The following is a 22,873-nucleotide window of genomic DNA, read 5'->3' as shown; positions in this document are numbered from 1 at the left end:
ATGACTGCACAAGATATTCTGGTTGTTTCCTCTATTCTATAAGTCTGAAGTGAAAACTACTATTGCTCAATTCAAGGCTTATGTTCAAAACCATTTTCATACTAGTGTCAAAACATTGAGGTCAGATAATGGTAAAGAGCTTGTGAATAATTTTTTGCTTAGTCTGTTTCTCAATAGTGGTATTGTGCATCAAACTTCATGTTCTCACACTCTTGAACAGAATGGTGTAGTTGAGAGGAAGCATAGGCATTTGATGGACACTACTCTTACTTTGCTTGATCAAGCAGGTATGCCCACTCAGCTTTGGTTAGAAGAACAAGTTACTACTGTATACTTAGCAATAGACTTCCTCACTCTTCATTAAATTTTCAAGTTCTCCTTATGTTCTATTGTTTCACACACAACCTGATTATCTTTCTCTCAAACCTTATGGATGTGCTTGTTTTCCTTGGCTCAAACCATATCATACTCGCAAATTGATTCCCAAATCCACTACTTGTGTTTTTCTGGGGTATTGTTCTACCTCAAAAGGGTATAGGTATTTTGATCCTATTACAAATAAAGTCTATATTTCTAGACATGTTAAGTTTGTTGAAAATCAGTTTCCTTATTCTTCTCTTTCTTCTTCTGATCCTACTACAATCTTTGATGATAGTTTATCTTCTTTTACTGTACCTCTTACTTCTTTTCATGAGTTTATTGTAACTATTTCTCATTCCATTCCTCCTGCTTTTGAGTTTGTTCAACCTGTTTCTGTTTCCATACCTCCTAATTCTTCAGTGCATAACTTCTGCTCCTTTTACTATTCCTCGTCTCTGACTGCATTAGTCCTTCTTTTCCAGTTGTTTCGCAGATGCCTATAGCTGCACCTTCATTTGACACTCCAGTGTCTTGTCCTTCTTCTTCCACAACTATTCCTAATTCTACAGCTGCTCCTATTGTTCCTACTCGTACCATGAGAACAAGGTCAAAAGATGGTATTTTTAAACCTAAGCATCCTTTTGCCTTACTTGCTTGTACTTCTGTTTCTTCTTCTTTTCCATCTACAGAACCCAAACACTTCTTTGAAGCCATTTCTCATTATGTGTGGCAAAAGCCCATGGCAGAAGAGTATGATGCGTTAGTTAAGCAAGGGACATGGGTTTTAGTTCCACCTCCTTTGCATGGTCATGTTATAGGTTGCCAATGGATTTACAAAATCAAAAAGCATTCAGATGGCACAGTTGCTAGGTACAAAGCCAGACTTGTGGCTAATGAAAATCAACAAGCACAAGGTATGGATTTTACTGAGACCTTTAGCCCTGTGATTAACAGCCTACTCTAAGGGTTATCCTTAGTCCTGCTGTCCACCATAGCTGGTCCCTTAGACAGTTGGATGTTTCTAATGCATTTTTACATGGAGTAATTTCTGAGGATGTTTATATGAAACAACCACTTGGCTACAAAGATTCAGCACATCCTGATTATGTTTGCAAGCTGTCCAAAGCTCTTTATGGTTTAAGATCACAAGCTCCACGTGCATGGTATGCAATGTTTTTGCTTATCTTATTGAACTTGGTTTTTCTTCTAGTAAATCGGACACTTCTCTGTTCATTTTGACCAAAGGACCTCATATTACTCTAGTGTTGATTTATGTGGATGACATAGTGATCACTGGCAGTGATACATCTTATATATATTCATACCTTGATTCAGCAACGTAGTCAAAAGTTTGTCATGAAAGATTTGGGAACTCTTAGCTATTTTCTGGGTTTAGAGGTTGTTTCTTCCTCTTTTGGGTTGTTTCTCTCCCAATCCAAGTATGCTTCAGATTTGCTTGTTAAAGGTGGGATGGTGGACTGCAAACCTTCCTCTTCTCCAGCCTCAGTTAAACCTGGAATCTCTGAGTATGATTCTCCTTTTTTAGATGTTCAGCTGTACAGAACATTGGTGGGATCTCTACAGTATTTGACATTGACTAGACCTGAAATTTCTCATTTAGTAAATGTTGCTTGTCAACATATGCATGCCCCCAAGCTAAGCCACTTTGTGGCCGTCAAACGCATTCTCAGATATGTCAAGGGATCAGTGAATCAAGGGCTGCATTTTGTTCTAGGCCCCTTAAACTTGACAGCATTTGCTGATGCCGATTGGGCAGGTGATCCAGTTGATAGAAGATCTACCACAGGTTTTGGAATTTTCATGGGACATAACTTGGTTTCTTGGTGTGCCAAGAAATAGCATACTGTGGCTTGTTCATCCACTGAGGCTGAATACAGAGCCATGGCACACACAGCTACGGATTTGGTTTGGTTACAACAACTGTTTTCTGAGTTACACATCCCTTCTTCTACACCACATGTTTTATGGTGTGACAACAAATCAGCATTGCGCTTGCTGGAAATCCTGTTTTTCATGCCCGAACGAAACATATCGAGAGAGATTATCATTTTATTCGTGAGCAAGTGTTGCACAATCAGATTGTTCTGTATCATATCAGTTCCGAAGCACAAATTGCTGATATCTTTACAAGGCTTTGAGTGTTGCCAGGTTTCAGTTGTTAAAATCCAAACTCATGGTTGGTAACCCTCCCATGTGTTTGGAGGGGAGTGTAAGACAGATGCCTACAGCTGCACCTACCACAGCTGATAATAGCTCTTCAGCTGATTAGTTAGTTGGTCCATCGGTTTGTTAGTAAGTAAGTGGTTTGTTACAAAAGTGGTTAGTGAGTGGAATCTGGAGATTCGGTTGTATAAATACTCTGGTGTGACTTCTCTCACACACACATTGAATGAGAATGAAATTATAGTTTGAGTTCCATTGTTTCTCTCATCTTCTCTGTCTCTCATCTTCTTGATTCAGTAGTTAGGTCAAATTTACTCAGAATTCACAAATTCTTCACACCGATCACCTCTACACAGCTTTGGGCCAAGCCGGATTTCACACCTTCAGAGATGATGATGGCATAGAAAATGGGGAAGATATCAAGTCTGAACTTGACAGAGCGATTCGAGAGTCGAGGATTTCCATAATTATTTTCTCCAAGAACTATGCCGCGTCAACTTGGTGCCTCGAAGAGCTTGTGATGATCCTCAAACTTAGGACTTCTGGACACGTAGTTCTACGTGTCTTGTATGATGTGGACCCATCTGAAGTGGGGAAGCAAACCGGCAGTTTCGAAGAATCATTTACAAGGCATAAAGAGAAGCTCAAATAAAAAACAGATGAACTGGCGAAAGAGAAATTGAAGGATAATGTAGGAACATGGAGGGCTGCACTTAGAGAAGATGCAAATTTGACCGGAATGAATTTGCAAAATCAAGTTGATGGGTAATTTTATTGTACTTGTGTCGTTTTTCAGCTCATACTCATTCGATTATTGCAGCAGGGCAGTGGTGACGCTACCATGTAAGTAGTGAGGTCGAGCGATCCCATGGAGAAAAAAAACCAACGAGTAATATGATACTGAATTTTTTTTTTCCAAATTAATAAAGGACCTCATTACAATTTAATGATTTCACACTAAATTGTTTTTTTCTTACTTGAAACCCACCCTTCCCTGTAAAAGTTAGTAAAACTTAAAACACCACCCTAGTGCAATTCGACAATCAATCACACCGCACTAGATAATTTCTCCATTTGAAACCCACACCATCTCTCTGTAGAAAAATTATTTGGTGGTCTTGGGGCATCGCCTCAACACCCCTAAACACCACACATTTTTGTGGAGTCCACCACTAAGTATATGGACCACACGAAAAATGCGTGGTATTAGTTGTTGAAAGGTGTATGGGAACCACATGGTGGTGCCCCAAAACCAATGAATAATTGCCCATTAATAAATCGCAAGGGCCAAAGAAGCATTTGATGTTATCGACAAATAGACTATATAGCATGCAACGATTCCGAAATATCAAACTCCATCGAATGCAATTGCAGAAGTTTTTGAGTTTTATTTATTTATTTTTTGGTGAAACTTAAAAAAGATTATTATTTATTAGTTTATAATTTTTCATATTTTTTTAATGAAATAATTGTTGAGCTTTTGATGCGTTTTATGTTGAAACTAGGTTATTAATTGTCATTACTACTATTGATGTTTTATTTATAGTTGGTAAGAGAAATTATACTTATGAATAACCTCCTGATTTCAAAATTTTGGAATCGCCACTGTGCGGTAGTGCCAGTGATGTGCTAATTTTTTATAGTTATTGCTTTGAAATGATTAATTCTTTGCTTGTGCTATTCAATTATGTATTCTTATTGTTTTTAATATCCCATCTTCATCACAATTTTCAAACACGAGGGTTCGTTTATCAAGAAAATGATAAAAGTGGTTGGAGACAAGCTAACTCGCATGACCTTGAATATTGCCTCCAACTTGGTTGGAATACATTCACGGGTCAAAAACATTCAGCTTTGGTTAGAAGATGAGCCAAGTAACGTTGGCATAGATGCAATTTGTAGAATGGGTGGAATAGACAAGACAACCACTGCAAAACTTCTGTATGATTTGAACTTCTCGAGATTCGAAGCTAGGTGCAACAATATTTAGTATTGTGAATATATATACTATTGAATGTCATTTGCATGAATGCGTGTTACTCAATCATTCTCTCTGATTGGTTCTTTTGTTCTTTGTCCTAAGTAAACGTTTTAATGTTTTATTAATTTAAGGACTCCGAGAACCAATCACAATGAAAGATGATGCGAACCAACAACGTGACAACGTCGGGACCATTTTCAAATAGTGTAGTGAGAGCATGCGCTATGTTAAGGAAAAGCGTTACTCTTCTCTCACATGACTTGTGCTGACCTCTTCTCTCACATGACTTTATTGTCTTTTAAATTAAAAAAAGTTCACTTACTTGTGCTGACCTATTTTCTCACATGACTTGACTTAGCCCCCCCCGTTCTCTCTCTCATACACACACATCTACGACCAGGGACGGATCTAAGAAAATAGTATAGTGGGAGCACCTGTTAATTATAATGAAAAATGAGCATATATAAAATTCCATACAAAAATTTTAAAGTATGTTTTAAATAAATATCGACAAGTTTTAGAATGATCGAGCTAGTTTTGTTAATGACTTAGTTTTACAATATTTCTCTCAGACGGTTAAAAATAAAGAGAATCGAGAAAGAATAGCTTCAAATATACAAACAGCTCATAAAGCAAAAAGTATAAATACACTATATGATGAAATTCAGACAAAAAATTTATTTTGTATGTGTTTTTTCGAGATATATGCAAGTGTGTATTTTTATATATTAGCACACTTTCATAATTATGCTGACTTATACAAAAAATATATTTTAATTTTGAGCGGGGCACGCGTTCGAGTGGAGCACGTGCCCCCGCTTCAGTCCGTCCCTATCTACAACATCTACAACTATATATAGCAGCAGATTGTAGAAAGAAAAACAATGAGCAACGATCGATTTTACTCTCTGGGTCTTGAAGTGGCGATCTTAAAGCACCAATCACCCCCCGATCTCTTCATCGAAAGCTCCAGCGAGCTCGAAACGGGCATCAAAACGGGCTGTGTACGTAGTTATCTCTGTATATACTACTACATATACTCCATGTGTATTATCTTATAATATGTATTAGATATACTCCATGTGTACATTTTATATACTCCATGTGTATTAGCTTGGAGTTAACTACTACTCCGTAAAATAGTGGTCAAGACCAAATGTCGATCCGCAGGGACAGATTGGCTAAGTTACTATAATTCGATCAACTTCTAGATTAATTCGGAAAAGTAAACATTGATTGGTTGATTTGTTTTGAAGAGGTAATTAAACTAAAGAGCAATTTAATTAAACGATTTAGAAACGATGGAGGAAAATATCTAGGGTTTGGAATCCACTCCAACCGCGTAACAACAATATGCATACGTTTCTTGGCGCGAAATTTCATCTTCTCCCTAGACAAGGGGTTTAGCCGGCCATGGGAATGGGAACCATAGAGGTAGGGATTGATGAAATCATGATCGGAATGCTAGAAAATCCACTGATTCGGTCGAGAACCCCACGTCCAAGAACTGGCGCAGCCCCAAAAACTCTGAAAACCTTGCTGTCGACTTTTTAATCAATTGTCGTGTCCCACTTTTCTGTGCCAGGCCATAACTTAATAATAGAGTTATTACGCCCTAGGTCCTTAGACTTTGGTATATGCTACGAGCTGGTCTCTAAACTTCTTAAAGTTTGCACTTTAACTCATTAAATTGTCAAGCCTTCAAATATCTACAAACACAAGAAACACATCACTAATCTCCAAATAACAATATAAATGGACTTAACAAGGCATAAATTAGAAAGATTAAATGGGTGCTTTTCAGCACCTATCACACCCCCCAACTTACACTTTGCTAGTCCTCGAGCAAAGCGAAGAACTAAACAACTAATGAAAGCAATGAAAGATAGGACATTTGAACCCCCGGGTGCTCCGGTAGGACGAGTTTAGTCTGGTAAAAGTGCGAGGGTTATCAGCAGTGAACACCCACAAACACGGGGAACGTTTCAACACAAAAATCACAACCTATCATGCAACTCATCGACATATCAAGCATAGGACATGAAGCTACCACAAAGATATAGCAAGGCAAATATAGTTCCGAGTGCTAAGAATTCAAGAAATAAACTGTGGCACTTAAGCTTAGCGTGTGTGAATACGGGCCTCAATCACATATGAACAATAACCAACCGCTCTCTCCTGACCGAGTCTCGACTTCAATTCTCACCGTGTCATGCACTCACAAATAAAATAACTCGAAACAAGGTGCATTATGAACTCTCAATTGTGCGGTTAGAAGGTATGTAAATGGAAAGCAAAGTACCTCGCACATAAGACAAGAAAAGAACGCTTTATATAGTGGACACACAATCTCATGAACAAAATGCCAAGCATTGGAGCTCTCCACCAATCAATCCTCAACCCAACACCCCTAAGATCAAACAGGACTTTATGCAAAGTTATAGCATTAGGGATGAGATAATGTATCAAGGCTAGGGTAAAAATAGATTCATGTGTGAGAGAATAGGCGAGTATTTCAACTAAACGGGGCAAATATGTAATGTGTACCCCGCTAACATTAATTCAACTCTACATTATCTCTCCTTCTAACCCTTCAATATCTTTCAATTACAAAGCAACCATTCCTCTCTTTTTTCAACTTATCGATGCCCCTTTTTCTCCTTTTTTTTGTATTTTGCTTTTTTTTTTTTAAGGGACACCACCAATACTCCGCAAAATTCAACAATCTGCTTAAAAATTAACCTTTACATTCTCGCCTTTCTCCAAACACGATATGGAAGCTGGAGCTAACCAAGAAAAGGCTAAATTTGTAAGGCTGAATGTGGTTCGCAAGGAATAAATTTGAACACAAAGGAACGAACTAGTCCAAATATCAAGAAAGTGCCTATAATCCTCTCCCAGGGGTGTAACATCCATGTGACAAACAAAACCAAGAGATACTGTTATGTATTCAAGTCCAACACTCAGCGACCAAAGATGATGAGATTGACAACAATTGTTTCTTTCCATGACAAACAAAGAGTTTATTTGACACCACTCCAACAAAAAGCTTAAGGCACGAAAGCTCACTTGGCATAAGTCTCCACTAATCATAGCCTTTAAGAACAGTCAAATCATAGCTCAAAAGCAATCAAGGCCCGACGTGCAATGTGCAAAAATGCTAAAACAAAAGTGCCAACAGTCTAGCAAATTGAAACTACTCTGCCAAAGAGATATCGAAATGGTAGCAGAATGCTTATACTCAAGTAATCAACAAGCGAGCACAACAAACAACAATCTCATGCACTTATCACAAAAATCCTCAGTCATAATTTTTTTTTGAATTTTAAAGACTCTAAACGAAAACAAGCATCAAAGGGTTCACTCCCCCCAACTTAAAACCTTTTCAATGCCCTCATTGAAAACGAGAACACTAAAAGATAAGACATAAGTAGACAAGAGAGGAAAGAGATCACCGTAGGTACGGAGACACGCAAGCGAAAGGCACCGGGGGAGGAGTGAGGCTCCCCCCAACTTAAGCATAGCAACCTACAAAGCGTTATTCTCCACAAAACAAGACTATAAAAGACAATGACAAAAACAAAAAAAAAACACAAGAAATATTAACGACACCACAAAAATTAAGGAGAAAATAAATAAAATAAATAAATAAATAAATAAGTCCACCAACTTTCTTCACGCGAAAGACACGGGTACTACTTTTCTCCCTTCCCAAAGACTGTGGTTCCTTACTTGTTGGAAGAGCAATATATGTAGGATTCAATGATATCTTGAGAAGTGGTGCCATCATCTAATAGGCTGTCACTCCTTCTGGGGCTACTAGATTCCTTACCCACCACTCGGTTTATGAAGCAATCTCCGCCAAGTTGGACACTAAAGTCGGATGGTTCAGACAGATTTCTCACTGCTAACTACGTGCCTGCCACCAAACCCAACCTCCTAAGTACTACATACATAGCTTTGACAAGGTGGCTATACCAGACCGTTGGAAGCCGTTTGAGCACGGCAAACACTGGAGATATCTCATCCTCCATGGATTTAAAGTCTCCTAGACTTGTCACAATGCACCTCACACTTAACGGTCTAAGAATAGTTTTATCCTCCTCTTAAAATTTACACGAGATGGATCATTCCAAAAGACATCATCCGACTCGTCTGGAAAAATGAAAGATAATTGATCACATAACAAAGTCAAAATTGTCCGTCTAGTCACCATACAAATAAAATTATCATGCCAAGGAAAAATGTGCTTAAATGGCAAGGTTTCGAAACTCACCCAAAAAATTAAGACCGGACAAGGCACGTTACTCTCCATCTCTCCCTCTGAACCATGAATGTTTATGTAAGAACCACCTACCCTCCAACTTTGAGTACACTTCGTATGTCTGTAATCTATCGTGATAGCCTCTACGAAATTAACACATGGAGCCAAAGATTCAGGGGGCACATGTTGTAACCCAAGCTCTAATGGGGGCCCTATAAAAAGAGTGGGCGGTTCACCCAGAAGAGTGGGTGCAAGCTCAACTTCGATTTCTTGAGGAGGGGTGGCCATTATGTGTGTGGAACCACGTAAAGTGTTAACCTCCTCGATAGACTGATCAATATCAAAATTCTCAAAGTCAAAATGAGCCAAACAAGCGGCCAGTGGGTCATCAGTCCAAAAATTAGGCAACGCCTCCTCCACTAAGTCCTCTGTGACATCGACTGCAAAGCAGTCTTCCTCCACTCGAGGAGGTCTCGCGGCCTTGTAAACATTAAGCTTAAGGGTCATGTTCCCAAAGGTCACCTCCATCTCCCCACTCCTCACATGAATGTTTGCATTAACAGTTGCCAAGAAGGGACGGCCAAGAATAATTGGAATTTGCTTTTTGAGGGTTTGCACCGGTTCTGTGTCAAGGACTATAAAATCAGCCGGAAAGTAAAAATCATTAACCTTAACAAGAACGTCCTCAACTACTCCACGTGGCACTTTAATGGATCTATCAGCTAATTGCAAGGTTACTGATGTGGGCTTCAACTCCCCAAGCCCCAATTGTTCATATACCGAGTACGGAATCAAGTTGACACTAGCCCCTAAGTCTAAAAGTGCACGCTCTATGGCATGTTTTCCAATGACTATATCAATAGTCGGGGTACCAGGATCTTGCATCTTAAGGGGAGCGTCCGACTGAAAAACATAGCTCACTTGCTCGGTGAGAATGACCTTTTAGACACATTAGTTTTGTTTTTCCTCTTTTGAGTGCAGAGGTCCTTAAGAAATTTTGCATAAGTTGGGACTTGTTTGATGGCATCTAAGAGTGGGATGTTAACTTTCACTTGCTTGAATACCTCAAGGGTATCCTCCATAGATGCTCCCCTCTTAGGAAAAGGAGATAGTGCATTTAAACATGATGGGAACGGGGCTTTGGGCACATAGGGTGGTAGCGTAGAGCCCTTTGACATGGGAGTGGGTGGTGCAGGTGTGATAGGTGTGACTGGAGGGGTTCCCTCCTTACTCTGTGAACTCTCCTCCCCAAAGTCATCGGGGTCGGAGGGAGCCAAATGCTCCTTCGGCCTCTCTTTCTCTGGTCGGGTTTCAACCTCTCTCTTATTGCGCAAAGTCATGATTACCTTAGCATCAGCAAGAGGCGGGTCATGAACCATAAACTGTCCTCTAGGGGGTTGGACAGGTTGACTAGGCAAGCTACTCTTCCGTACGACTTAGCGCATTGGCTATTTGACCCACTTGGGTTTCTAACCTCGCGATGGACTGTGTGTTGGTACGCACCTGTTGTTGGGTGTTATTTAGTTTGTCAAGCGCTTGTAGCACCTTTTCCTCAAAGGATGGATCCCGTGAGGATTGGGAAGGTGCTTGCTGCTGGTTCTGTGAGAGATAGGCCGCAGGGTTAAACTGAGTGTTAAACGGCCTAGGCTGTTGGGCGAAACTATTGCCCTGTTGTTCCGTCTTCCATGAGAAATTGGGATGTTTGCTCCATCCCTGTTTAAAAGTAGTGGAAAAAGGATCATTACCTGGTTTGGAGAAACCCTGCGCATTGGCATACCCTTGTGCAGCGTTAACCTGTTTTTGCACAAACAAAGGGAATTGTGGTATTGCAGGACAGTCAACAATATAATGGGCCGGACTAGCACATAAAGAACATGCCTCCTGATAAGGTGGAGGCTGTGAGGTGGCCGATCCCTTGGTGAGAAGCTGTTCAACTTTCTCAGTCAGTGCATCTACTTTAGACTGGAGGTCATGAGATGGTTTAATCTCATACATACCTCCTGGGTTATCAGAACCAGTAATGACTGACTTAGTTCTCCTCTCAAAAGAAACATTTTGTAGGGACCCTTCGCTCATAGTTTCAAACAATTGCCAGGCTTCCTGTTCACTCTTAACCATCACAAAGCCTCCACACGAGGCATCAACCATCACACGATGCGGTAGAAGTAGCCCGGAATAAAAACTCTGTACTAATTGCCACTTAGGTACGTCATGGTGCGGACACTTACGGATGATATCCCCATATCTCTCACAAGCTTCATAGAACTGTTCGTTCTCAGCTTGTTGGAAAGTGGTAATCTCCTGCAGAAGTCTGAGTGTTTTTCCTATGGGGAAGAATTTCTTAAGGAATGCCGCACTCATTTGCGCCCAAGATGTTATAGAATTAGCTGGCAAAGTACTAAGCCAATGTTTGGCATTCCCTATCAAAGTGAATTGAAACAAAATCAATCTCAATGCATCCATTGGAAAATTATAAATTAAAAGCGTGGAACTGAGGGCTTCAAATTCAGTGACGTGTTGATATAGATCCTCTTGAGATTGCCCTTGAAACTTAGGGAGCATTTGGAGAGTACCAGGCTTAATCTCATAGTTGTTAGCCGTGATCGTGGGTAGTCGTACACATGATGGTGTATTGTACGCTGTGGGGGCGAAGTGTAAGTTAAGAGGGAGGGGGTCAGGTACAACTAAGTCCCTCTGCTCATCAGCCATTGTGACTAAATTGGTCTTTCTATTACCCCTACGTCTCTTTTCTAAGTCCAAATTAAGAGGTACGAGTTCAGATTCCAGTGACCGACGACCAAGCAAGCAAGTTCAATACCCATCGATTGTAAAAACGGGGTACTCCAGACACAGACACTAATTTGTCAAAAATAACAAACTCACAGTGGGTCAACGAAATCGCTTTATATCACGGCACCGCTTCTCCATAGTGATCTTTGCTCGTCTTGTCGCCTCGTAACCTGTAGCTAAGAGTACCAAAACTAACAAACAAAATAAAAATAAATAACAATGAACTAAACTAAAAACTAATTAAATTAACGCAACCGTGCAAACTATCCCCGGCAACGGCGCCAAAATTTGACCGCGTCGTTCCGTGTCAAAAATAAATTTATAAAAGCTTGGAGTTAACTACTACTCCGTAAAATAGTGGTCAAGACCGAGTGTCGATCTGCAGGGACAGATTAGCTAAGTTACTATAATTCGATCAACTTCTAGATTAATTCGGAAAAGTAAACATTGATTGGTTGATTTGTTTTGAAGAGGTAATTAAACTAAAGAGCAATTTAATTAGACGATTTAGAAACGATGGAGGAAAATATCTAGGGTTTGGAATCCACTCCAACCGCGTAACAACAATATGCATAGATTACTTGGCGCGAAGTTTCATCTTCTCCCCAGACAAGGGGTTTAGCCGGCCATGGGAATGGGAACCATAGAGGTATGGATTGATGAATCATGATCGGAATGCTAGAAAATCCACTGATCCGGTCGAGAACCCCACGTACAAGAACTGCCGCAGCCCCCAAAAACTCTGAAAACCTTGCTGTCGACTTTTTAATCAATTGTCGTGTCCCACTTTTCTGTGCCAGGCCATAACTTAATAATAGAGTTATTACGCCCTAGGTCCTTAGACTTTGGTATATGCTACGAGCTGGTCTCTAAACTTCTTAAAGTTTGCACTTTAACTCATTAAATTGTCAAGCCTTCAAATATCTACAAACACAAGAAACACATCACTAATCTCCAAATAACAATATAAATGGACTTAACAAGGCATAAATTAGAAGGATTAAATGGGTGCTTTTCAGCACCTATCACACTTAATGAGAGACACACTTTGTGAGCGAGTATTGATAGGTGGATTGGCAATAAAACTCCATTCAATCGATTGCGCAATAATCCGTTTAATGGTAGGATCTGTGTGATCTCTGGATCGGTCAATATCCGGTTGGAAAAGGGTTTTGTTTCTTAGAATACAATGGTTCCAACAAGCGAAAAGGAAGACAATACGATGGACTACCGGAGTGGTGCTTAGCCTTAGTCACGGAGATCAGGACAAGCCTGGACAGTTGACGAGCCCAATCAAGTTTAAGGGGGAGTGAGTGTGTTGTGAAGTAGTAAACTTTGATTGGGTGGTAGGTGATTCAATTGGAGGGTACTGGAGAAATTACGTGTGGTTATTTTTTTTTGGGTAAATAATTACGTGTGGTTGTATGGCTGTGCTTTGTTTGTGCAGTGTATAGATCTATTCTTGTATTGTTGTGAATGTAATTGGTGTGGGAAGAGAGAGAGAGAGAGAGAGAGAGAGAGGGTGTGATCGTCTGTGTGAAATGTAATTTTGCAATTTTATGAATACAAAACATAAGTGAGTTTGTGTAATATTCACCATTCTTCTCAGTTTGGTTTTAGGGAAAGCCCATAAAAAGCTTATATACGAATATGGTTCTTCTGCGTTCTTGTAAACTTATAAGGCTGAAATTTATTTTGGTACTTTTAACTTTTTGTGACTTTTTGTTTAGTTTTTCGTCGTAATTTTTGGGGTTAATTATTCGTCTCAAATAGATAGATCGAAAAAGTATAAAATGTGGACCGATATTGCAAAAATTCAAATAAGACAGCACTTTAGACAAATACTAAGATAACTGTTTGATACTTTTTTCGTCTTTAGTGAACTTTTTTTTTCTTTCGGTCATGACTTTGTGCTTTTTAAACTCCTCTCGTTGAGATGAATGATTAATCGAAATTATATCACTCGGATTTAACCAAATTAATTATAAAAAAACGAACAAAACATACATTTCTAACAGAATTAGTTCTGATCACTTATCTCGTCCAATCACCAAACTGTATCCTGAGTTTGATTTTCAAACATGCAAACATGTTTTAGGTCCTGTATTTAGCTTAGGTGCGGACCTCTCCTTTTTCGATTAAATTTCGATGATACAATATGTTCAATGTGATCATAACGTAATTTTAAAGGTTCTTGCGAGAAATCAGCAAAAAATATGATCGGGTGCTTCATTTGAACAGTTTTTTATTGAATATATATACACACACACATGTAGTTAAAGTTTTTTGATAAAGGTAACAAAAACATGAACTCAAATGCCTATATCGAGATTAGGGCTGCAAACGAACCGAGTATGTTAAAGTTAACAGAACATTGAACTCAAGTGCATATATAGATAATAGGACTGCAAACAAACCGAGCTCAACACTATAAAGCTCAGCTCGACTATATAAGCTTGGCTCATTTATAGAGGCTCATTAAGTAAATAAAATAGGCCCGGTTAGATTAGAAACGAGCCGAGCTCGAGTTTTTGGCTTGTTTAGCAAATAAACCGAGCTCAAATACTTCAAAGCTCGGTTTTGCTCACCTTGTTTCTGCCCCTAATATAGAATAATCTATTTTCTTAAGGTAATTGCCCTCCAAAAATCTTTCAATTTATACATTATTACCATTTTTTTCCTCTCTCTCCTTAAGTGTTTTTACCACAACCCTTGTTATTGATAAGCAAAATCCTTTGCAAACTCAAGACTCAAATTATATAAGAAGACAAATTTTCAAATCCTCTAATTATTTGAGAAATTCTTGGCAGAGACTCTGATTGTGCAATCGTAAGAGCGACTGAACTAAGATACTCCATTTTCTGTTAATTTTAATGGAAAACTTGGCAGTGCACATAGTACACACACCACAGGGGAGTTATATGCTACAAAATAAAGTTTGGGGGTCCATCCGCAAATTGATGAAACCATAGGGGGGGTGAGTAAAAGTTACCCAATTAGAAAATATATGTCTTTGCACCAATATTTCATGACAACAAATGTTTTGGCTGACCCGACAGCGTATAATTCTCCAGATGAAAGAGACCAATCCAAACTTCCACGAGGAGTAGGTCCTTCTTGAGCACAAGTAGTTGAAAATTGTTGTCTATAGATGACGACCTAAAATATACTTAATCAACGAAGCTTTCTCACTATCCGTTGGCCAATTCGGGTCAGATGTTCTCCCTCTACTTTATTTGATTTGACAGGGGCAGAGAATACCACTCTCTATCAATAACAAGAAAAAAGTAGCAATTCTGTTTCAAATGGTTTAAGCTGGAATTTTAATTCCGTCGTTTTGGAGGTTTTTCTGCTTTTGTTTTATTTGGGTTGTTTCTCTGTATTTCTTGGTATTGTTTAGGTTGTTTTGGGGCTTTTGGTTGCTGGTTTGTTTCGGGTGTTTTGGCTCTTTTTGTGGTGTTTTCGGTTGGAATCTTACCTTCTGTGAGTTTTGATTCTCGAGTGGCGTTTTTTCACTGATGAGCTCGTGGTCCATTTAATCTTTGTAATATCTTCAAAGATTAATAAAATCTTTTTGCTTAGAAAAAAAAAAAGTGGACCTAGGCTAAAAACTTCTCGAATGGTCTTTGAATCGATATTTCCCTTGGCCTTGTTGAATGTAATAATTTTGATATTTTCGTTTGACAAAAAAAAAAAAAAGAATTTAATAATTTTGCCCAATGAGAGAAGAATTGAATGTTGCAATGGCCAATGGGCGCTACTCCTCCACATTCTGTGGGGGCCTCTAGTCAGACTCATTTGCTCCACTTCCGCGTCTACTGGGTAGCGTGACATAATTCTTGTAAGTGAAAAATATTTCAAGAATATTAATTCCAATTTGCTAAAACTTTAGAGTACAAAGATTGAGAGTGCGAGCGCAGAGAGAATTATACGTACGCAAAGCAAAAATGAAGAACACGAGCGGAGGACGTATAGTAGTGCACTCGTTTGGTATGTTCTCCGCATTTTATCCTTATTTTTTATTTTTTATTTCCTAATTCAAGTCAACGAAGTCGATTTCAAATACTTTTACGGAAAAATGAAACCAGCATTTCATCTTTTATGGGGGAATAAAGTCACTTTTCAAGAGAAACCAAGCTTGCCAAGTTAGACTTCTCATTTTTCTTTCCAATTGTGACCTGAGTTTGAACCACACGGGAAATAGGTTTGGGGATCAGGGCTATGATAACCTCTGAACCTCCGTTGACTAACATATTGATATCCGGCTAACTCTTGTTGATGTATAACGTATGACCAAAACAAAAAGTCACTTTCCAAGTGTTTCTTGAGAATATCTCGGCACACTGCTTATGGGAATGTTTTTGTGTGGTACTCATAATACTACCTTTTAATACGGAAGTAACGAATTAAAATTTTGAAGAAATGTTACAATACACAAACTTATATTGTAGATATTGTTGTAATATTTTAATAAATATAAAACATAATACGTGATTTCTAACTCCCATATAACTCCAAACACTACAAGAAAAATGAAAATTTGTGACGAAAAAGTGGCGACGAAATTTAATTTCGTCACTAAATGAGTATATTTGGCGACGAAAAAATAAATTCGTCACTGTTTTGACAACTTCCGTGACGAAATAATTTCATCACCAATTATACTTATTTAGCGACGAAAAAAATATTTTCGTCACCAAAGGTTCTCATTTGGCGACGAAATACATTTTTCGTCGCCGAAAGCTTAATAAAGGTGACAAAATTATTTTTCATCGCCAAAGATAATCATTTGGTGACAAAAAATATATTTCGTCACCAAATGAGACCAATTTAGTAACGAAATATTTTTTTCGTCACCAAATGCTTAACTTTGGTGACGAAAAATAATTTTGTCACCATTTGAACACTTTCAGCGACGAAAAATATATTTCGTCGGCAAATGGGTACCTTTCGTGACGAAATTTATGAATTGCGCTTTGTCACTAAATGTATTTCGGACATAACTCTTTACTAAAAATTCCGATTGAGATAATTCAAATTGGGTTTGAAAAATAACTCAATTGCCTACAACTTTCATGTTTATCAAAATTGCTAATTTTAATGTTTAAAGGTTCAACATTACATTCGAAATATATTATCATGTTAAACATATATGTTATATATTAGATATTTCAAATATTTACTGAAAAGTGTGTGTGGTGCAGTTGGTCGGAGTTTGCGCGAAAAACTTAAGCGACTCGGGTTCGAAACCCAGCAGGAGCAAGAAAGAAGGATTTTTTTTCCATATGAAAAACGCCTTTTGCAACGAAAAATTTCGTCACCGATTTCTTATATTAGTGACGAAAATTTTCGTCACTGATGTGATGTGATCCATCGGTGATGAATTTTTTCGTCGCCAAAAGGAATAATTGATGACAAAAAATTTCGTCGTCAAAAAGCACAATAAGAGATGAAAAAAACTTCGTCACCAATTATTCACTTTTTGGTGACGAAATATTTCATCATCAAAAGGCGTAGATTTCGTCACCAGGTAGGAATCCTCGACAACCTTTAGTCGACAAATTTTTTTTCGTCACCTATATTATTTGTGACAAAAAACATGCAATTTGTGACGATTTTCAGTCGTCACCCAAAGCAAATTTTCTTGTAGTGAAAGAATTGTAACCCCAAAAATGATTGCATATTTCAGTTTTTTTATTTTCCAATAAAACCTTTCATTTACATCAGGTTTTTTTATTTTCCAATTAATCCTCTTATTCACAGCTATTATATATTGGGGGCTATTCTCTCATTTTCAGAGACACAAGTTACTGACTTTTAGGAGGTGACAACTCTAGAATTTATGATAAAATCTCAAAATTAGGTGTGAACATGGAAAAATGAGAGGGGTGCGAATGGAGACTTGGTATTCTTCTTATGTGTTAGAAGATCACTTTCATTTACTTCTTCAAAGTCTTCTCTCCTCGGTCTTATCTGGAGTCTTGACCAATATTCCTAATTTTTACTAAATGGAGTACTAGTGTATGTTTAATGATACTCCCTTCGTCCTATTTTTAGAGTCCAGTATTTTATTTTGGGTTGTCTCTTAATAAGTATCCATTTTATAAAGTTAGTGGGTAAACGTTGCTGAATTTTTCATTTTGCCCCTAAAAGTATATTTCATTTTGAAAAGTTAGTGAGTAAAAATGTAATAATGATGTTTCCATAGAGGGTAAGAAGAAAAAGTGGAGGCAAAAGTTGATGTGAAAGATGTAATGATGATGTCTTTTTAATAAGTTTGAATTACGAAGCAAGACACTTAAAAATGGACAAAAAGAGTATCATGCATTAGAATTCTTTTTGTATCATTAGCGGTGAGTTGGAGATAATTGGATTCGGATCCTCGCTAGTCCATGTTTTGGACTGGAGGAGACAGTTATGATCATGACTAAGGCTGTAAACGAGCCAAATATTAGAATGTTCAGATTCATTCGTTAAGTTTTTTAGCGAATTCAAACTCAAGCCGAATTCAATGAAAATTTGACGAGCTGAGCTCGAGCCGAGTTTGCCAAGATTTGAGTCGAACTGGAGTTTGTTCACAAGCCTTAACAAGCCAATAATTAATCTCATATATTTATGCTATCATACATGTCTAGAGTTGCAAATAAAATGTTGAGCATGTACATAAATACGCTCATACATATAATAAATGATAAAAACATATACATAAATTACGTAGTTTTTAGCAAGTGTAAGCGTTTATACTTTTACAAATTCAAAAAAAAATTATTATGTACGTACATACATAAGTTTATACATATACAAATCATATAAGTTTATAACTTATTGAAGTTCATATATAAAATTTTCATGATACACAAGTACTCCAGGTTCGCGAGACTAATCGAGCCGAATACTATTAGGTTCATGTTCGGCTAATTTATATATGTAATGAGCCTAAAATTGAGGCTCAGGTTAATGTTATTTAGTAGATGAATCGAACCCAAACGAGCCTTTAATAGCTCACAATTAGGACCGTTACCAGCTCTTACTGATCAAAGTTTTAAAATACATTCAACCCATTGATTGCAGCATATGGTCACGATAAGGACTATTTCCTTTAGTTCAAAACATGGACCGGAAAGGATCCGGATTCGGGATAATTGCGTTAATTGAATGTTTCAAATAAAGAGAAATACACCTTCAAGCTGAAAAAAAGACTCGAACCCCAAACCCTTTTTATTTATTTATTAGGGTGCCCGGATTCTGGCCAATTAAGATAGCCTTAATAGTATAGAATTCTTATAGGCTGATCATTTTAACTGTGTATGAAGGAATCCTACTAAAAGTCCATATAGGAGACGCCGCCATCTGGTCAAAATTCTTGTCTCTCATTAAGAGATCAAAAGTTCAAATCTCTCAACCTGTATATGCTTGTCCTTTTCTTAGAAGACTTCTCATTTATTCTTTGTTTGTTTATTTCACGTGATGGGCTTATTTCTGGTATTGGTTATGTTATTGGGTTTGATTATCTCATAGACTCTCATGATTGATGTCTTGTCCCGGATTTATAATCTGCACTTCATAAATGACATAATTTGATCTCTTTTATCGATTAAAAAAAGAGAGAAGGCATCGCCTCTTTAAAGTATGTTAGGATCAAAGAGAAAACACAACAAAGGCTGAATTATAGAGAACACATTGATTTACACTGGCTTGTACTAACTTGGTTATTACAGTAGGTAGAGATCCCTCCTTTTATAGGCGTAAGGAGGGGTAGCTTGCGTCATAACTTACATCATTGAATAATATTACGTATAATTGATTTTTCCTACTTCATACTGTTTCTACATAGACTTTTACTAAAGTCCATACTTACACTTACGACAATACAAGTGGTACCCATAATTGAATATTACTGTTCACAAGACTACATAATTGATCAAGAGTAAAACTCAATAAGAATGCAACTCCATAAGAGACGAATTATTTAAACCTCTCTTATATTTTTGGAAAAAATAGATTTGCAAATAAACTACTCATATATCTGTAACACCAGGGACCCCACCATAATATTCTAGGGAGACTTTTAGTCAATAATTTTTCATATTTATATTTTTTGAGCTCAATGACAAGCATATTTTGCAATCAAACATAAGGACAAATGTGTTATATGAAAGTGCCTAAAATTCTAGGGTACCCTATGAAAGTGCTTAAAACCCTAGGGTACCCTATAAAAGTAACTAAAACCCTATGGTACCCTATATATGAAAAGTGCATAAAATCTTAAGGTACCCTATGAAAATGTCTGAACCCCTAAAATCCTATAATAGAAAAGTATATCCTAAAATCCTATAAAAATGCCTAACCTAAGATACTCTACCTCATCCAAAGATACCTACGACTTTTGTGGGACTAATTGTAGAGAGAGAGTGAGAGAGGAGAGAGAGAGAGTGCAATTGGGATTTGGGACTGCCCACCGCCTGGCAAAAAAAAAAAGCAGGCGTCACCGGTCCTTTTATTGAAAACCAAAAATGACGACATGTCCTTACGTTGGGGAAAAAAGTTACGTGTCCTTAAAAGGATTGAGGTAGTGGAAACTGATTTTTGCACTCTACTTTTTATTGATAGCATTTTAATTTTAACGTGAAGTTATTAGTAACTTCATGAATAAATTAAGTGAGCACCATCAATCAATTTCGTTTGGCTAATTTCCCCATTCTATACCAGGGACCCCACCATAATATTCTAAGTTACTCCTTATTTAAGTCACTTTAAAATATTAAACAAGACATGACCTTTAACCTACAAGTGCACTCTCATATCTTTACATGTCTGAGTCCGAGGTGTGTAAAAGTAGCAATAACAGAGCCCTCTGAACAGATTTCCAGGGACCACGAACACTCCTTCAGTAGTCTTTTTCTTGGGCTTTCTTCAATGTCTGCGATGAAATCCCAAGAAGCCTCGTCTTCGGCTTCTCCATGTAGTTATCATGTGTTCTTGAGCTTCAGGGGCGAGGACACTCGCAAGACTTTCACCGATCACCTCCACACAGCTTTGGGCCAAGAGGGATTTCACACGTTCAGAGATGATGATGGCATAGAAAAAGGAGAAGATATCAAGTCTGAACTTGACAGAGCGATTCGAGAGTCAAGGATTTCCATAATCATTTTCTCCAAGAACTATGCCACGTCAACTTGGTGCCTTGAAGAGCTTGTGATGATCCTCAAGCGTAGGGCTTCTGGACACATAGTTCTACCTGTCTTCTATGATGTGAATCCATCTGAAGTGATGAAGCAAATTGGCAGTTTCAAAGAAGCATTTGTGAGGTATGAAGAGAGGCTCAAATCAGAAACGTGTGAACTGACGAAAGAGAAATTGAAGGATAAGGTAGGAACATGGAGGGCTGCGCTTAGAGAAGTTGCAGATGTGGCCGGGATGAATTTACAAAATCAAGTTGATGGGTAATTTCCTCATGGCTCGCTTCTTTACCTGTCTTCTTTAGCTATATATTGCAGTAGTGCCAATAACGTGCTCATTTTTTTAGTTTCTACTTTGAAATGTTTTATTCATGGTGTGTGCTATTAAATCATGTATTCTTATTGTGTTTTAAGTACCATCTTCATCGCAATTTTCAGACACGAAGCAAAGTTTATCAAGAAAATTATAGAAGTGGTTCGAGATAAGCTAAGTCGCACAACCTTGAATATCGCACCTAACTTGGTTGGAATTCATTCAAGGGTCAAAGACATTCAACTTTGGTTAGAAGATGGGCCAAGTAATGTTGACATAGTTGCAATTTGTGGAATGGGTGGAATAGGCAAGACAACCACAGCAACATATCTATATAATTTGAACTTCTCAAGATTTGAATGTTGCAGTTTTATTGCAGATGTAAGAGAAATTTCAACACAACAAAGTGGTTTACTTCGTTTACAAAAACAGTTTCTTACAGACATTTTGAAGACGAGGAAAGTAAAACTAGACAGTATTGCTCAAGGAACTGCTTTGATTAAAGATGCCATATGTCGCAAAAAAGTTTTTGTAGTTCTTGATGATGTGGATAAACGTGACCAATTAGAGGCACTACTTGGAATTGGAGGTTGGCTTTTTCCTGGGAGTAAAATCATCATAACCACAAGGTATGAGCGGTTGCTAGGCGCTTCTAAATTCTATAAGGTGCATAGGCTTGAAAGTCTGAGTGCCGAGGAATCCTTGGAGCTCTTTAGCTGGCATGCATTTGGAAAATATTGTTGTCCCAACAATGGGTATGGAGAGGTCTCAAAAAGGGTGGTGAGCTATTGTGGAGGGATTCCATTAGCAATTAAAGTTCTAGGCTCTTCTCTATCAGGGAATTGCTTAAATGTATGGAAAAGTCAGTTGGAAAAATTGAAAGCGATTCCCAACAGTCAAATCCTTGAAAAACTCCGAATAAGCTATGACTCTTTACAAGATGACCACGACAAACATCTATTCCTCAATATTGCATGTTTTTTTGTTGGAAGTGATAAGGAATCCACAGTTACAATCTTAGACGGATGTGAATTTTACACAGTGGTTGGGATTCAAAATCTCGTGGATAGATGTTTGATATCAATTGATAAAAGTAATACACTGGTAATGCATCATTTGCTTCAAGAAATGGGAAGAGAAATTGTTCGCCAACAATCACCAAAAGAGCCAGGAAAACGTAGCATCCTCTGGAATCATCAGGATGCATTTAATGTTTTGAGAGAAAACACTGTAAGAATTATACTTTGCTCTTTATGTATTGTTGTATGAAAATATGTGTAGGGATGCCATTAACTAATTATTATTTTTGCCGCACATGCTTCCCTTCTTTTTTTTTTCAATCTTATGTTAGGGCACAAGAGAAATAGAAGGCCTCAAACTCGATATGTGTCCGTTGAAAAAAGATGTTTGTGCTAGTATGGTTTTTGGTGACAATAGGAAACGCCGCTATGAAGAGTTCCTTGAGAAGCCCTTGTTGAATTTCGGTGGTACGCTTAAAAGATATAGTTTCGGTATCTTCTCCTCTCACCTCGAACCCACTGATCCAGTAAATTTAAATTCAGTAGCTTTGGAAGCTGATGCGTTTGCGAGGATGCACAAACTAAAACTTCTGCAGCTCAATCGTATACATATTAGTGGGCCCTATAAAAAGTTTCCCAAAGAATTAAGATGGTTGTGCTGGTGTGAATTCCCACTGAAGTCCATACCTGATGATTTCCCTTTGGAGAGCTTGGTTGCTCTCGACATGCAATATAGCCAACTAAAAAATGTATGGGGAGGAACAAAGGTATGTCACTACTTTT

The 22,873-nt window shown here is 37.9% G+C and overlaps 4 protein-coding genes across 4 annotated transcripts in view; 3 read left to right on the top strand and 1 right to left on the bottom strand.

Moving 5' to 3' along the window:
- Positions 1–1,716: 1,716 nt before the first annotated feature.
- On the top strand, positions 1,717–3,196 carry LOC131327832 (uncharacterized mitochondrial protein AtMg00810-like). Its single transcript, XM_058360961.1, has 2 exons — positions 1,717–2,167; positions 2,901–3,196. Exons 1-2 carry the CDS (start codon positions 1,717–1,719, stop codon positions 3,194–3,196), a joined length of 747 nt encoding a protein of 248 aa, XP_058216944.1.
- Positions 3,197–10,208: 7,012 nt separating this feature from the next.
- Positions 10,209–11,498, bottom strand: LOC131327831 (uncharacterized). The gene is made up of 2 exons (XM_058360960.1): positions 11,363–11,498; positions 10,209–11,209 (listed from the first exon to the last, which is right to left on the bottom strand). Exons 1-2 carry the CDS (start codon positions 11,496–11,498, stop codon positions 10,209–10,211), a joined length of 1,137 nt encoding a protein of 378 aa, XP_058216943.1.
- An 8,925-nt stretch (positions 11,499–20,423) lies between these two features.
- LOC131327220 (disease resistance protein RUN1-like) lies at positions 20,424–22,440 on the top strand. The gene is made up of 2 exons (XM_058360267.1): positions 20,424–21,022; positions 21,197–22,440. Exons 1-2 carry the CDS (start codon positions 20,496–20,498, stop codon positions 22,338–22,340), a joined length of 1,671 nt encoding a protein of 556 aa, XP_058216250.1. The 5' UTR covers positions 20,424–20,495; the 3' UTR covers positions 22,341–22,440.
- LOC131327219 (disease resistance-like protein DSC1) overlaps positions 22,441–22,873 on the top strand; it is a 41,840-nt gene continuing 41,407 nt past the window's right edge. Inside the window, exon 1 of the mRNA XM_058360266.1 lies at positions 22,441–22,857. Coding sequence (XP_058216249.1) covers positions 22,456–22,857 — 402 coding nt within the window. The 5' untranslated portion in view covers positions 22,441–22,455. The remainder of the gene's footprint in view (positions 22,858–22,873) is intronic.

This window comes from Rhododendron vialii, chromosome 5a (genome assembly GCF_030253575.1).
Source record: "Rhododendron vialii isolate Sample 1 chromosome 5a, ASM3025357v1".
Taxonomy (NCBI): Eukaryota; Viridiplantae; Streptophyta; class Magnoliopsida; order Ericales; family Ericaceae; genus Rhododendron; species Rhododendron vialii.
The sequence above is the reverse complement of the archived record's forward strand: the minus strand, read 5'-3'. Positions and strand labels throughout refer to the sequence as shown.